The sequence below is a fragment of the Acipenser ruthenus genome, chromosome 43 (genome assembly GCF_902713425.1).
Source record: "Acipenser ruthenus chromosome 43, fAciRut3.2 maternal haplotype, whole genome shotgun sequence".
In the NCBI taxonomy this organism is placed as follows: domain Eukaryota; kingdom Metazoa; phylum Chordata; class Actinopteri; order Acipenseriformes; family Acipenseridae; genus Acipenser; species Acipenser ruthenus.
This window is the reverse complement of record NC_081231.1, coordinates 2,192,898-2,210,621: the sequence shown is the minus strand read 5'-3', so window position 1 is coordinate 2,210,621 and position 17,724 is coordinate 2,192,898. Positions and strand designations below refer to the sequence as shown.

General features: G+C 43.5%; 1 protein-coding gene across 4 annotated transcripts in view; it reads right to left on the bottom strand.

Annotated features, from left to right (window-relative positions):
- Positions 1-17,724, bottom strand: part of LOC131709467 (spectrin beta chain, non-erythrocytic 1-like) — an 81,629-nt gene that overhangs the window by 63,257 nt on the left and 648 nt on the right. For 2 of the 4 annotated variants that reach the window (XM_059012099.1, XM_059012103.1), the window contains exon 2: positions 8,589-8,779. In XM_059012099.1, coding sequence (XP_058868082.1) covers positions 8,589-8,745 — 157 coding nt within the window. In that variant the 5' untranslated portion in view covers positions 8,746-8,779. Of the gene's footprint in view, positions 1-493; positions 1,003-8,588; positions 8,780-17,724 lie in introns of those variants that run through there. The other 2 variants (XM_059012102.1, XM_059012104.1) reach the window with 1 other exon arrangement.

Below are 17,724 nucleotides of genomic sequence, written 5' to 3'. Positions count from 1 at the left end.
ATATCTGAATATGCAAGATGATTTGAAATCTTAAAGTCGCTCTTAGCCAATCAAATTTAAGCCCAGAGATGCACAAGCAAATCATGCCATTTCCCTTCTTTTTCTAGGCTGTAGAGATTTTACACTGTATTAATAACATGGAGCCAGACGTTTGAAGAACACCTGGTAAATCTGAAATGAACCGATTCCCATCACAGCATGAATAACCCATCCCTGTAGGGTTACAGATAGGCGTTGTTCATGCAGCTGGAAGGGAGGGATCATTTCCATCAAACCCATTTCAAGAATATTTTTACTTGAAGCTCTGAATCGCAGGACTGAATGCTGGGCAGTGAGAGTTAAAAAACCTCTTTATAAGATAAGCACTTTGGTAGCACCAGATAAAGTTTAAGACAATCACACATTTGTTTAGCCACTACCAAGGAATGTCAGTACCTTGGGTTCAATTACCCTCCCACCTTAAAAGCCCCAACAAGAGTAGCATGAAACCTACCTTGCAGCTGTTTAAACCTGCCCTCCAGCACGTTGTTGTACTGCGCGGGGTTAATAAATGCAGCCGGAGACAGCAGACCACTGCTGCTGGGTCGTCTCTGGATTTCCACCTCACCCTGCTCAAACATTGCAGCTAAAAATCAGATTTGATCTGAAAAATCCCCCACGGAAAAGTTTCTGTTCAAGTTTTTCTTAGGCTGAAATCTTCAAAAACGATCCTGCCCCCCAACAGCTCTACCCTTTCCTGTGTGTGTTCAGTAAAACAGCCATTTTTTCCCTCTCTTTTCCCCCCCAGAGATTAACTCTCTTGGTCCTCCTCCTTTATCGGTTATGAAATCCACACCAGGCTACACAATCCTCTTTTCTTTGGTTTTTAAGTTGCAAAAGCTGCACAATTCTGCAGCAGCCGAGGGCAGCGTCTTCAGCAATCACTCCCACCTTGTCTGAACTAAGAGAGGATAGAAAGCCACCACACTGGGTTTGTAAACAGAGTTCACTGAACAGCACAAACTGCCCGGCTCATTACCATAAGGTGTGTAGGGGGGTGGGGTCGTACCATTCTGAAAGGTGTTGCAGGGGTGGAGGAGGGTTTGGGCCGTACCACTTTAAGAGCTACTGCTGACTATGCAAGAATGTTCTTATTTTTTTTTTCTGTTTTAAGCCTGCAGAACAAGAGATCCGTTATTACCAGGAAGGAAGTGTTGCATTTCACAGCTTGTGGTTTTTTTTTCTTATTTGGGGCATTTCAAGAACTGCGAACTGCAGAGTAGAGCTATGTTATCACAGTACAAAAATCATGTGTGTGTCTCTTGTGTATAGTTTCTTACAGGTCTGTCTGTCTGTTCAGACAGACCTGGCTGTCTAGAGAACAGTTTATCCAGCTAGAATGAAACTTGAAAAGGACACTCTAGCTATTGAGAGAATCAGTCCATCTGTCTGTATGTCAAACCATGTTAGCATGCATGTTGAATGCACACTAACTGATAGCTGTAACTAACTGTGGAGGGGGTGAATGCTACTGAAATGCTTGTTAGCACAAGCAACATACTGTACAGCCCCAGATTCTGAAGCTCTCAATAACATGTGCTGAAGAATGTCCTTACCAAGTTTCAATCACAATTAGAATATTCTTTTAAAATTATTCACAATATTAAAAGTAAGGCACAAAACACTCTTCTGTACAGAACAGGGTGTTATTCACTTCAGATATTAATTATGCATTGCTTTCCGTTGCGTCTTCTAGACAGTCGTTTATAAATTCTGTTATACCCTTATAAAAAAGTGTCCCACAGTAAAAGCATAGCAAAGTGTAATGAAGCACAGTGAAAACATGGTAAAGCATAGGGAAGCATTGTAAAGCATAGAGAGGTCTGGTAAAGCATAGGGAAGCATTGTAAAGCACAGAGAGGTCTGGTAAAGCATAAAAAAGCATTGTAAAGCAGAGAGGTCTGGTAAAGCATAGGGAAGCATTGTAAAGCACAGAGAGGTCTGGTAAAGCATAGGGAAGCATTGTAAAGCACAGAGAGGTGTGGTAAAGCATAGGGAAGCATTGTAAAGCACAGAGAGGTATGGTAAAGCATAGGGAAGCATTGTAAAGCACAGAGAGGTATGGTAAAGCATATTAAAAAGACATGGCAAACCACATGGTAAATGCATAGTATAACCATGGAAAAACTGCAAAATGACTGTGCAAATTTAGAGGTAAACTAACAACAGTATGAACAAATGTTCATAGTGTTTGTTTGAAGGTTCAGTTGCACTAAATGTAAGTGCGACAGTTAGCATATTACTAAAACAAACCCCCTTCCCCCTTTTTCCTCCTGATGGTACAGCCCGCTTTAATTAACCCCCTATCTGCACAGGGACCTTGGACTAGATTCCGTGGGGGGGGGGGGGGGGGGGGGAGGGGGGGGGAAGTCTGCATAACATGTGGTCCTGGGACAGCTCTAAAGAAATACCACAGCTCCCCCCTCCTCTCATTCACAGTGATGGTAAACACACACCCAGCCTAACACAGCCTCCCACACAATTAAACTCTTATCCACAAGCCAAACTAGCCAGCCCCCCTGCAGAGTCGCTCATTAGCCTGGCAAACATGCTCAGCTAGGCCTTGGGCTCTGTTAGACCACAAAACACAGACATGATATACCGTAAACCTGCTAAACCACCACCCCAGTGCAATGAAAACATGCCTCGCGGGACCATGAAGCTTGAACTAATAGTAACCCAATGCATGGCAGTCTTGCATTGCGATAGGCAAAATAACCCCAATAAATACTGGCTTTGGACTGTGTGATAGTTAATAGAGGTCTCAATAAACGCTTGTTTTGGATAGCCTATAGTAGCCCCAGTTTTTTAGGCAGTTAGGCACACCCCCTAGTGGACATTTCTAAAACTCCCTTTTCAGAATGAAGGTCCATGACAGGTAAGACTTAAGAACATAAGAACATAAGAAAGTTTACAAATGAGAGGAGGCCATTCAGCCCATCTTGCTTGTTTGGTTGTTAGTAGCTTATTGATCCCAGAATCTCATCAAGCAGCTTCTTGAAGGATCCCAGGGTGTCAGCTTCAACAACATTACTGGGGAGTTGGTTCCAGACCCTCACAATTCTCTGTGTAAAAACTTTTTAAAGTATTTTAGCTACAGAAACTAAGACATTCTAATCTCTCCAAGATTCTAATTTTTCTTGGTAAGCAGCTCTTTAGCTGTAAAAATGGGACCTGCTGTAAAAACTAATCCTATACCAGCTATTTGGAGATGCTATAAAATATCTATAATCACAGGCAGCAGGATTTCTGAACTGGCTAGTAGTGTCTGTGTTACTTTCTGCTCAAACGCACAGAAAGCTCTCGTGTTTTCTTAAGAGGGTGGGGTTAAAAAGGTTAAATCGTGTGACCTTCTCTAGGTCCAGGACTCTTCTGCAGGGAAAATACCAGCAACAGCTCATGAACTGGCGACCCAGCAACAGAATCAAAGCAGTCTGGATGACAAAAATGTTGAGGAGCATGACTAGGGCTGGAATTTTTAAAATTCTTTTTATGGTAAAAAAATTAAAATTGCTTATTTCACGGTCTAAAAATAGGTATTTCAAGATATTTCATGATTAAACATACTATATATAAATTATATAAATAGCATCATCACATTCAAAATTGATCATTTTCTCTGGGGTTATTTTACAACGTATGTTCCTAAAATATTTCAATGCTTACCTAAAAAATAAATTGTGCATTTTTTTAAAGTCTACCTTTTAAAGACAATCTATTTTCACCCTTTTCACAATTATCAGACCAAATAAAAGTTAAAATACAAAAACAGACACGTGAAATGTCCCCGTCTTGAATTGCACAGAGCGATCTTTAGCAGAAAGATTTCCGATCTTTGATGCAGCTGGTGTCTTTTGCATTGAAGACATTTTAAAGAAATCGTGCAGCTCTGTGCAGTGTGTGTTCAATCATTTACCGGAAGCAAGCTAAACAGACTGCCAGGTTCCTAGAAAATATCTATATTTATGCTATTCTTTCAGAAATGGGAATTTTCACAGTAAAATACATATTTCACGGAAATCATAATAAAAATACTGAATTAACCATGTCATATTTCAACAGCATGTACAGAACAGCAACGAACAGTTTGCAAATGATGCGTCAGTCTCAGGGTAAATTAAAATGACTGATTTACAGTGTGTGAGACAACTTCTTGTGTTCTCAATGTAAAACATGAACAATGTGACACCGAGACCCACATAACCTGCTAAATAACGAAAACACCAGGTTTCCTCACAATCGGAGAAGCTTTTGTGTGACAAAAGTATAACCTCTAGTTTTTATCAGGCAAGATTTCTTTTTTCAGACACTGTTAAAAACTTTGGAAAATGTCCACCAAGAGTAAGCAGTTTTTGGAAAGGGCTTGATTCTCAAACCAGGGAGGTCAAATCAATAAATGCAAGTGCTTGTAAAATGCTGAAGCAATGGTGTTAGTGTTAAGAAGCTTTGCCGTGCAGGACAGATACCATCCTATTGTGCTTGAGGTTAAAGTCCTGCTTCACAAAACCCTCCTCTGTCACTTAATCTAGTTTACCTTATCACTCTCTAAATGAAACATTCTGGAAGAATAGATGCAGGTTGTTTTTGAATAGTTCTTGAATTTGCACATAAAGCAGGTGTAATCAAGTCCGTTCTTGCCAAGTCAACACTTCAGAGATTACGGAAAGTCAACATTCTTTCGCTAACTGATTCCTGCATGAAGCTTGGCAAACCTACTCTGTAGAAAATAAAGTCTAGTGCTGAGGAATGCCGTCTCGAAGTTACATCAGAGCTGGAGAAGTTTCTTTACAGCTCTGGCCAAAAGTTTTGCTTCACCCTATAGAATGAACTCATTGAAACCTGAATTACACACCGCTTTGTAGTTTTTCATATACTTAATGAAGAACTGACAAAAATGGAAAAATGTGACATTTCGAAATCTTAAAATACTGGACTACTATTATGGCTTCCGGTAGACTTTTGCGATATAAATTTTGTAGCTTCTTTGATTACACAATGTTAAATCCAATATCTAAATTATGTTCATGTTCTAGGGTACATAAGGTCCTTTTTATTTTATTGTGTCGCATGCTCCCATGTGTTGCTACAACTGTTTACGTAAGGTGTGTGTGTTGTTTTAATTTAAATTTTGTACATTTTGACCACTTTCTTAAACTTTTAAATTGCATTCCCTGCCTCAAGATGGCTTCCCATGTACCCGCATGAACCTCTCAGAACTACATTTCCCATCATCCTCCTGCTCACATGTGTAAAAGAGATGGATTTACCAGTGAGCAGGAGGATGATGGGAAATGTAGTTCCAAGAGGTCCATGCTGGTACATGGAAAACATATGTGAGCAGGAGGATGATGGGAAATGTAGTTCCGAGAGGTCCATGCTGGTACATGGGAAGCATGTGTGAGGAGGAGGATGATGGGAAATGTAGTTCTGAGAGGTCCACGCGGGTACATGGGAAGCATATGTGAGCAGGAGGATGATGGGAAATGTAGTTCTGAGAGGTTCATGCAGGTACATGGGAAGCCATCTTGAGGCAAGAAATGCAATTAAAAAATTTAGAAAGTGGTCAAAATGTAAAAAAAAAAATTAAATTAAAACAATACACACACCTTACGAAAACAGTTGAAGCAACACATGGGAACGTGTAACACAATAAAATTGAAAGGTCCTTATATACCCTTTAAGGCCAGACCTGTATTCAATATTAAAGCCACTGTCTGCCGTCCCAAACGCATCAGTTAAACGACCTCTTTAATAAGAGTCAATAAAACTACAAAACCAGTCAGTGAGGACAGTCTGCCATTGAAAAAAAACAAAAAGGATCAATAATAATTAAAAAAAAAGTGTTAATCAATTAAATTACTGGCTAATAACCTGAAGTAGTCAAAATCCTGGCATACATTTTTATACAAAAAATGCTCCAGTAGCAAGATCCTATCAAGACAATATTTTGTGATACAGAAAGACGATCAGACACACAGCCTCCATACACCCACAGTCTGAAAATTGTCATCACAATTCACAAGCTGTTCTCCGAGCTATTTTACACTTAACTGGTTGAGTCGGATTCCTTATTTTACTGTAGCTTCTTGGTCCCAAATACACAGGAAACCTAAACCTAAAATCCTAAGCCCTACTTCGAAATACCTGGACAGACTATTGAGTTGACACTAATTACTTTAATTAGCACAATGCAAGTGGCACTTTATATCAGATTAAGTTTGCCTCGTCATTAGTCGCTCATTTGTACTTCGAGTAATTCGCTGTTGGGCTCCGGTTTAGAAAAGATTCAGAAATCAACTCCACAATGCTTTCATGTGATATTTAGCAATGTTACAACTAACCATGCTGGTGTGCAGTAATGCAGAGACAGCAGATGGACTTGTATATGAACCCAAAGGATTAACTGCCTCTCTCAAACAGTGTCTACTCAAGTGCAGGCACAGATGCCTGTCTGCAGGGGGCGCTGGTAGAGCTGAACACTGTCACATGATTTGAATGAAATGAGAAAGACTTCTGGTAGTTTGGATTCTCCAGACAAGCTCAAAGCAGCTCGAAGCCGGGCACACCCAGAATTACTGTACACTCAGTAGTGCTAAATTTAGAAATACGAAAAGCTCCATTGATAAAGACTTCTAGTGGAAATGTTTGTCAGTGAATTAGGTTTCTTGTTGTATTTCTAAATGCGGATTTGGAGAAAGTGTGTGGGGTCCACTGCAATGCTCCGTGTGATGAGGGCCTTCGGTTCTGAGACAGACCCAGGCAGTGAAGGGGTTAAGGCCGTCAGGTCTCTGCTCACTGGTTTCACACCTGCCTGTCTGTCACGCAGGTGTCATGCAGCACAGCCAGGAGTGGAATCACCATGGAGATGAGCTGAAACCTGCCTAACCAGTTAGAGACAGAGAGAGAGAGGTAGGGAGAGGGAGAGCGGGGAAGAGAGGTGGAGGAGAGAGGAGGGGATAGGTAGAGGGGGACATAAGTAGAGGGGAGTGGTGGAGGAAAGAGGAAGAGATGAGAGCAAGAGAAGGGGCAGAGGAGAGCGAGAAAGGGGGAGAAGAGAGGAGAGATGAGAGCAAGAGAAGGGGCAGAGGAGAGCAAGAAAGGGAGAGAAGAGAGGAGATGAGCGAGAAAGGGGGAGGAGAGGAGAGATGAGAGCAAGAGAAGGGGCAGAGGAGAGCGAGAAAGGGGGAGAAGAGAGGAGAGATGAAAGCAAGAGAGGGGGCAGAGGACAGCGAGAAAGGGGGAGAAGAGAGGAGAGGAGAGCAAGAGAAGGGGCAGAGGAGAGTGAGAAAGGGAGAGAAGAGAGAAGAGATGAGAGCAAGAGAGGGGGCAGAGGAGAGTGAGAAAGGGGGAAAAGAGAGGAGAGCAAGAGAAGGGGCAGAGGAGAGTGAGAAAGGGAGAGAAGAGAGGAGAGATGAGAGCAAAAGAAGGGGCAGAGGAGAGCGAGAAAGGGAGAGAAGAGAGGAGAGATGAGAGCAAAAGAAGGGGCAGAGGACAGCGAGAAAAGGAGAGACGAGAGGCGAGATGAGGGACAGTGGGGAGAGGAGGAGAGATGAGGGACAGTGGGGAGAGGAGGAGAGATGAGGGGACAGAGAGGAGAGATGAGGGACAGTGGGGAGAGGAGGAGAGATGAGGGACAGTGGGGAGAGGAGGAGAGATGAGGGGACAGAGAGGAGAGATGAGGGACAGTGGGGAGAGGAGGAGAGATGAGGGACAGTGGGGAGAGGAGAGGTAAGAGGGAGAGAGATGCAAGGCAGTGCATCTGGGGGATCCTGTTAAGATCGACAACTCAGCTTGAACAGGATTCATACCACAATTGCATGACGCTCCCTGCATTCCAAGCAGCTGTGCTGTTACTAGGGGAGTCTGTCTGTCTGTCTGTCTGTCTGTCTGTCTGTCTGTCTGTCCTCCCCTAGCAGTCAGTTTGTGCCGCTCGGTCTCACTCTCATGGTTTGAATATTTTCTCTTTGCTGTGCTGCAGGGCTGGATTCCAGTCAAGTTTCAACCTGCTCAACACTGACAGTGAAGCTCAGCCCACAGCCAGCTGCTTTCCAGCCAAGTCTGCACAAGGACTTCCAGCCTGAGATTCCAGGGGACATTTCTCAAGGCTTCAGACAAAAATTAAACGTGAACGCAGACAGGTGGATCCTGCTTGTTCATCGTCTCTATTATACTGGGAATAAGAAACACACTTTGAGATACGAGATCTGCGGGTAAAAGAAAGTTATCAGTTTCCGTGCCTTGCTCTCAGGAAATTATAGTTGCACTTCCTGGGTCATTTCACCTTGGAACTCAACATATTTTTGCAAGGGTTTTATTTCCTTTTCTCTTAACTGTTAACTGTGCCTGAAACACTGTCCTTTGCTGACCTCTTCAGGCCGTCACGCGGTACTGCATGTGATAACACAGGACCCATCAATTCACTTTTCAGTCATTTCTGCAAGCACGTTTACTGAGGAACCAAAACTCTAGTTAAGGAATGGGAGAGCTCTGGTCTGACAGTGCTGTTGTGGGTGCCGCTGCTCGCCGCGCTGCAATGGGAGAGCTCTCACCTGCCAGTGCTTTGATTCGGGACCTCTCAAAGAGCCGTGCCGAGCTGTTCTCGTTGTCCCAGCCCTGCTCCGCTGCCAGGTCCCAGCGGTTGTTGATGTCGTTGTATTGCTGCTGGATCTCCATGCTGTCGTAGTCTGTAGGGGAGATGGTGCTCATGGTGGCTGGGTATGAGGGGCTCACACCATCCAACCTGGGGGACAGACACACAAAGCACGGCTTATTAATGGAATGAGTCAACAGTTTGACACACACACACACACGAAACTGAACGCAACCAGATGACAACCAACACGTATCGGAACTATTTTCTTATTGTGATTTTGAACTGCATTGTAATTTAACTTAAAGTTCTTCTTTAATAAGCATGCTCTGAAGCTTCACTTCTACATGCTACAACAGTCAATCTTGCAGCTTCCTTCATGCTTTTCCCATAGTTATACTATGTGTTTCCTAAAGTTTAACATGGTTTGCAATGCTCATGCATAACTGTACCAGACCTCTCTGTGCTTTACAATGATTCCCTGTGCTTTACCATACCTCTCTGTGCTTTACAATGCTTCCCTATGCTTTACCATACCTCTCTGTGCTTTACAATGCTTCCCTATGCTTCACCAGACCTCTCTGTGCTTTACAATGCTTCCCTGTGCTTTACCAGACCTCTCTGTGCTTTACTTCCCTATGCTTTACCACACCTCTCCGTGCTTTACAATGTTTCCCTATGCTTTACCACACCTCTCTGTGCTTTACAATGCTTCCCTATGCTTTACCACACCTCTCTGTGCTTTACAATGCTTCCCTATGCTTTACCAGACCTCTCTATGCTTTACAATGCTTCCCTGTGCTTTACCAGACCTCTCTGTGCTTTACAATGCTTCCCTATGCTTTACCAGACCTCTCTGTGCTTTACAATGCTTACCTATGTTTTACCAGACCTCTCTGTGCTTTACAATGCTTCCCTATGTTTTACCATACCTCTCTGTGCTTTACAATACCATGCTTTTTTATAAGGTACACTTTTATAAAGGGAATAGGGGTAAAAGACAATTAAAACACTGGTTAGTGCACCTACACAGGATTTCAAACAGTAAGAGTTACTGTGAGTGAAACTGTGATTCAGTAGAGAGGAGAGATGTACAGTAGTTACCTCCGCTGTCACTCAATAACTCTGTGTTTTTACTCAGCAGAGACTCCCTAAACGACAAAAAACCATCAGCTGGCCTAATTAGAGGAAGTAATGAACCCAGAGTTTAGTGCCTCTCATTTAAAAGCTTCAAGAGGAAATGAGATCAAGGGTACAGACTATCCTAGCAAGCAATTAGCAGAGCTATGAGCTGTTGCAGCCAGCACTAGCGTCAGCTCCACCAGTACATTCTAACAGCACCTCACCAGAGTATGTGAACAGGCAACGAAACTAGGCAATGCTAGGCTCCATAGCCAAAAGAGAGGAAGCGGTGTGTAATTCACTGTGTTAACGTAACACTATTCAGCAGGTTTCATTAGACTTTATGAAGCAAAATGTGTTCATGCTATATAGAGGGTGATGAAACGCTTTTGGCCGGAGCTGTGTAAGATCAGCCAATCTTTACATTAGCAAGCACCAGCAATCCAAAGTGGCTGATCACTCCTGTCTGTCTGGGGCAGGGAGCTAGGACTGAATTCTAAACTCAAGGGAAAGCACCTTCACGACATCGTTGAGCAATAACTGCAAGAAGAACTACTCCTGAATGATCGCCAACATCTTAAAAAGGTAAAGGGGTCGGCGACAAAAGAAAAGGACATTTCATTATATGACCAACAGAATCACTGATTAGGATTCCAACATTTCATGTTGAGCGAGCTATCATCACAGAGGCTCCCATTGACAGCACAGCACGGAAAGCAGAAGCTACACAACTGAGCAGCAGCTATACAGAAAACCCTCTAAGTGTCCAAACTAAGTGGAACTCAATACAGCGCAGACAGTGGTTCTGGTATGGTAGCACGCTGTCTGCCGTGGAAGATCATTTAGAAAAGCTCTTTTGCGTTTCTAATCCATGTCATTTTTCTCTGTGCATGCGGTTTTAAATCTCTTGATCTGGTCCGATCGCCCCACTGGGTAACTCAGAGAGGTTAATCACTGCCAAGTACAGCAGGACCTCGGAGTTTGGGAACGTTCGGCAGTCTGAAAATGATTTACCTACACCCTCAATCTGGAGAATAATACAAGGATACAGCACAGTCATGCAATACTCACAGTGGTATGGGTCTATAGTCTTTATAAAACAGAACTATTAATGGAAAAAGGCTACACTTAAGCCACCATTAAAATCGGAACTGTAGAAAAAACACTGTCCAACTGCCCACAATTAAAAAGGGGCAGTCACCAATTCCTTACACAGCACTTGAAAAATATCTAGACCATAAAACATGCTGAGTTCACTGCAGTCATCAGCTGCATGGATTAACCATTCAGCAGAACGAGGAAACAAACAAGCGAGTACAGATGTTAAGTTGCTGTTTTAGTATCACTTTATAGAGTCTTAGCAAGTTGAATATAGTAGCAACCAACTTGCACCTATATTGGCTCCCATTTTCTTGGTCTGGTTACCAATTGCTGCCTTTTTGAACATGAAGCCAAGTCCTTGTCTGTCCGAATGAAATACAGGGAACTTCTTGAACACCCCCCAATCCAAGAAAAGTAAGCAGTATATAGAAAGAGAGAGAGAGAGAGAGGAACAAACTATTTCGATAGCAGGGGTGGTTATATTAGACGACCGTCAGACACACTGTTAGAAAATGATCAGTGATAATAATACGATGATCAATACTGATCACTGGTCTGCATGAAACTAAAACACGATAGGGGGCACTTTGAGGTACGAAAATGAATTTTCCAGCCATAGGGTCCCATCCAAGCAGAGCCCTGGTATAATAATACAATAATAATAAAGAAAAAGACAAAAAGCTACAAACACAAAAGACCAGCCAGCCAGCCAGCCAGGCTCCACATAACAGAACTGCCTGCTCAGATCGGAGGGATTTCTCTTTGGAAAAAAATGCAACAGTACAAACGTATCCGAGCGAGGGCTGATCCCTCTGTGAATGGGGCTCTGAATAGCCCGGCCACGCTCCATTGTGTAGCTGTAGCTTCTTATTTATCAGGCTCATCACTGCTGAATAACCCAGCTGCTCCCGGCCCCCCGGGTGAACCAGGCTGAACTGCACTGCTCTGCACTCCCCCTGGCTCTGCTCAGGTTCCTGCGCCCTGCTTCAGGTCAGCACTTTCCACACAGGGCTGCAGAGGCATGGGAAAGGCGATCAGGTGAGGTACTAAAAAACTCTGAGAACATTAAAGCACAATGAGATTCTGTCCTGGTAAAGGAGGCCCCTCCCCCCTAGTCAGGGTGCCCTTCGAGGGGGCGGGCCTTGTTGGGCCGGACTTTTCGTTCTCCAGTGCTGTTGCCCTAATCGAGTTTGATCAGTTGGATAAGCAGTTCTGTTCAAAGTTAAAAACAATGTGGCACTGAAACGGTTAATGTGCACAGGACACAAGACTAGGATTACTTTTTACTAGAAAATGATACTGTTATATTAAAATCCTGCTGTATATAGATATTCCTGCTGTATATAGATATTTGGTAATAGATACGAGCAACTGCATTAAATCACTCACGTGTCTTCAAAGAAACAAATTGCTCAAATTCTTTAAGAAACTTGTCGACAGACAGACCCTATATGCTAATAAAGTCAAACAGTGCATTGATTTCTCCTGCACGACATCCACGATCCAACCTGCCCCAGAGAATCACAGACCACAGCTGTGTATCGAGTACGAAGGCACGATCTCAAAGCGTTTTTTGTCATCTGGAAAACACAAGGTCACGTGACACCAATGTGTTTCCACTAACCTCAAAATATGAAGTCTGGATCTCAAACGGTTTACGAGATAGGAGATGCCAAATAAAAGGAGCCATCACTTTTCAAAAACGCCCAACCACAATTATTCATAGACAAACAAATGAGTTTATTGACCTGCCGTTACAGTAGGCAATCAAGCCCTTAGCCGCTCAGCTGCTGAATAAAGATTACGCCCACGTCTCCTCCCTGAACTGGATATTAATCGGATCCTGATGGCCACTGTCACTGTCGTGCTGCACCATGGCAGATGGCACTTCACTGCAGGTAGACAGAGAAGCACAGGGATTTCATAGTCAAACACTTACGCTAATTCACACGGCGTTCACCTCTGGAGACCCTGCAGGGGCTGAATCTGGCTGCTCACGTCACCCAAATCGCGTCCTGCTCGAGAGAGGAGCAGGACTGAAGGCAGGCAGGCAATGCCGTTTGTAGAAAGTAGCTTACAATGTATTTATTTTTATAAGTTGCTTTGACAGTTCAGGAGCTGCTCTTCATCATGTCAAAGACATGCAGCAACACAAATGAAACCAGCCTTCAAAAGGACTGCCGCTTTGGATCTCTCTGCAGCATGCTCCAGATTACTGTACAGTACGTCTGTGGCAGGCAACTGGAACTGAACAGTCAAAGCAACTTAACACAGGCTTACTATAACAAAATGCAGACTGTTTGCAATTGTGCAGCTCCCATAGCTTTATATTGTGCTGCAAGGATCACGTCATGTCACATGATCAACCATATTTGGGTAACGCTTGTTATTGTGTCTCTAAATTACTGTGTAGTTCCTTAATACATACAGGGGGACTTCCACATGATTGCAATGTCATTATGCAGTTAGATAATGACATTTTATTTTATATAAACCTAACCCTAACTCTTTTTGATTACAATTGTGTACTTGCATATACAGTGCAAGGTAATGCTGTTCATTATTATTTGTTTATTTAGCAGACGCCTTTATCCAAGGCGACTTACAGAGACTAGGGTGTGTGAACTATGCATCAGCTGCAGAGTCACTTACAATTACGGCTCACCCGAAAGACGGAGCACAAGAAGGTGAAGTGACTTGCTCAGGGTCAGTGGCTGAGGTGAGATTTGAACCGGGGACCCGCTGGTTGCAAGCCCTTTTCTTTAACCACTGGACCACACAGTCTCCATGTTATTGATGGCTATGATTTTGTTACAGCCATGCAGATGTACTGACATGCTTGTTATTTTTAACTACTGCAGCTAATTAATATTTTATAACTTGGGCTTTGAACTCAACCAGGCATCAAAAATTACACACCCGCTTTGTAGTTTTCCACATAACGTAAAACTGACAAAAATGGATTAGGGAAAGTAGGGTTCGCTGTTGCACGATGAGGAGGAGGAGTCCCTGCCGGTTTCCCATCCCCGACCCGGGAGTCTCAAAGCCAATGCGACGCCCCCTTCAGGGTCCCCAGCAAAGTTCGGCCTCTTTGCACGGCCTGGATGCGAACTGGCGCCGTCCAAGCTGTGTGACTCATCCTGCACTCCCAGCGACAGCACTTTAACTGGATGAGCCACTCGGGGACTCCGCAGTTAAACGTTTAATGTCAAATTAGGTCGCTTTGCACACGTTTAAACATTTGAATTCTAAACTATTATCCTTCATTTTGAGTAGAGGCTGTAACGATACACTAACGTCACAACACGGTACATATGATATGCAGGTCGCAATACGATATGCATCATGAGATGCAGGTTGCAATATGATATGCATCATGAGATGCAGGTTGCAATATGATATGCATCAAGATATGCAGGTCGCAATATGATATGCATCAAGATATGCAGGTCGCAATATGATATGCATCATGAGATGCAGGTTGCAATATGATATGCATCAAGATATGCAGGTCGCAATATGATATGCTTCACATTTTGCAGGTCACAACATGATGGTGCTGTTGGGCTACTTGTAAGATTCACACAGTTGCACAATAACCATTTTAATGATTTTTTTTTTTAATTATGGAAATTCAAATGCAACTTCTGTCAACAACAACAAAACGATCAACAGTAAAAATATGGATATCGACAAAAAGTAAAACTAGACCTAAAAATGCCCATTAAGAAAATGTATTTTATAACCTTGTTAAGCACTCCTTTAAAGGGGGGGGCAGAGATATTGTTCCTATTGCTATTGTTATTAATTGTTACGAAAATTGATTGTAAAGCGTTGGTTGGCACTCCTTTAAAAGGGAGGCAGTGCCATTGCCAATTTAAAAACACCAGCTTAGCATATGGGAATGTGCCATTCGTAGCTATCTCTAATATAGGTCACTTTAACATCTATTTAGCACCTGTGGCGATGCACTTTCTATTGCTGTCTAGCCCAGAAGACGCTGTTCTGTATACAAGCACCAGGTGGCCATCATTACCAGACAATCACTGCATTCAGAGGGACAAGCAAGAGCTTGCCCTGAGGTTATCCGAGGCAGACGTCTGTCACTTCGATTCTGTAACCTCACAAAAAAAAAGGTCTGGATTAAAAGAGTACTAACCAATGCTTTACAATCGGTGCGCTTACCTCTTTTTTTAGCATAAAGTAAGGAGGCTTGGTGGTCAGGTGGTTAGAGAAAGAGACTTGTTACCAGGAGGTTCCCAGTTCAATCCCAGCTCAGCCATTGACTCACTGTGTGTCACCCTGAGCAAGTCACTGAACCTCCTTGTGCTCCGTCCTTCGGATGAGACGTAAAACAAACGAGGTCCAATTGTAAGTGACTCTGCAGCAGCTGTTGATTCATAGTTCATCCCCACCCCCCAGTCTCTGTAAGTCGCTTTGGATAAAAGCATCTGCTAAATAACTAATAAATTAAATTAGCAACAGCAGAGGATGCGAGTAATTATCAGGGATTTATAATGCTGTTTTTTAAAAATTTACATAGTTGAAAATAAGAACCAAAAGCAGTGATAAGGCTATCGGTGATAATGTTGCTAAGGCTAACAACAGGTGAGAACAGGGATTTGAATACCTTAGTTAGCACCTGGTGAAGGCACGGCCGCGTGGTGTGCAGGGGGGAGTCACACAGTCAGGGGAGTGCAGGGGTCCTCCGAGGGTCTCCCCTGGTAAAGGCACGGCCGCGTGGTGTGCAGGGGGGAGTCACACAGTCAGGGGAGTGCAGGGGTCCTCCGAGGGTCTCCCCTGGTAAAGGCACGGCCGCATGGTGTGCAGGGGGGAGTCACACAGTCAGGGGAGCGCAGGGGTCCCCCGAGGGTCTCCCCTGGTAAAGACACAGCCACGTGGTGTGCAGGGGGAGACATGCAGTCACGGGAGTCCAGGGGTCCCCCGAGGGTCTCCCCTGGTAAAGGCACGGCTGTGTGGTGTGCAGGGGGAGTCACACAGTCACGGGAGCGCAGGGGTCCCCGAGGGTCTCCCCTGGTAAAGGCACGGACGTATGGCTTTTTTTACACAAAGCCAGGAGACCTAGTTTGAGACAAATGAGCTGTATCAAACCCAAAGTCTCCCCTGGTGTGCCATGCAGTGGCCTGAAACCTGGTCTCCTGAAACCAAGTTCCAAGCCACACAGTGGCTCCATGTTCCCTCAGCTTAACACAATAGGTCACACATTACCAGAAAAGGATAAGGACTGCAATATTGCTGTTCACCGCGTGACTGTGTAGGATACTGAGGGTGTGCTGTCTAGACACCAATCAGAAGGGCCTGGGACCACCAAGAAGAAATACCAGGGGGTGGGGGTCAAGTCTGTTTGTGTGTGAGCCTGGTTTTCCACTTTTCGTGAGCATTTGTTTTTACATTTTCATGCTTGTGAAATGCAATGCTCAATGTTGAGGGGCAATGCCAGTGAATAGACTGAGGCGCCTTGAAAGCTCCTCTTTAGAGGTCTGTGGGAGAGGGAGAGGGAACCTCACTCACCTAAGCTGAACACCCCTTTCCTGTCTGCATTCAATCCAAGCAGAGTGACCCTGTGCTGAAGTGAGAGGTAATTATCAGCTGGACTGGAACCCGGGCCTCCAGCGGTGAAACGCAGGAAGTATTTCATCCCTAACTATATAGCGGTGGTTTAGAAATACTGAAACTTTGTCAAATTCAAACGACAAAAGTGTGGACACTGGAGACACACAGATTTCAAATGGACCTGAAATTTTAAAAAATCCGTACCAGTGATGTAACACACACAGACATATTAATAAGCCCCTATGCTGCTTTCGTTGTCTATTCCCACCAATGTCAACTGAGGCATTTTGTTAATAATTTCAATATTTTTAAAACCATAAGCTTTTAGAATTTCAAAACTAAAGACGAGTCGTTCGCGTGCGCATAGTTTCGTATTAATAGTGCAGGAGATGCGAAGGAGAGTCAGCTAACTCAACAACAAAGACTGCCAAAAACGCAGCAGTGTTGATGAATACTGATGACTGTTTAATCTCAGAATGAACGAGACGATGTGCACATTCCACCTACGCCATCGAATCATCATAATAAAATTAATAATGATAATAATAAAAAAGGTATGAGGCATTCTTTGTTTACCAAACAGCCAATGACGTAAACCCATATCCCATACACGTCTATTGTGTTGGCCTGCATCTTCTCAGTGATAATTCGCATCCAGTTTACAGATACACAATTAATTTTTCATCCCTTAAAAGCAGGGATTTTTAAAAAAATACAATCTATTCAATATACCTGCTTAAAAATGCATTATGTTTTAAGGTTGTCGTCAAAATACGTGCTTCGGAAACAATTCAGGATGCGTTAACGCAACGATTCTGACACACACCTCTGTCTTAAAATGAATAATCAAAACTGCATTTCTTAATGCTTTTGTACCGTCATCTTTTCATCCAATAATTACCCCCACACCGCCTGCAATCAACCTAATTTGTTGCAAATAAAGCATGCACAGCGGCTGCGGTACCCCAATAATTTCATGATGTCATTAAATATGAAGGAGGGTAACCCTACAGTACACACCCCATTCCAAAATACCCCGCCTCACAAAAAAAGGATAATACCTTTGTTTTTCCAAACTTTATCGATTGCGTCTCGTTCGTTTACTGCTATATTATTAAAACTGCCAAGTAAGTCTGTAGATTCAGACACACGCATCTCCCCTCCCTTAACAATAAGACTACCTAGGCATACAGTCACACGTTATTTAGCCGACATAAATCACAGCGAAGCATCCATTCCTACCCTAACAAAGGCTCATTATCAACTTTCCATGTTTAACTCATAAACGGCACACGTGA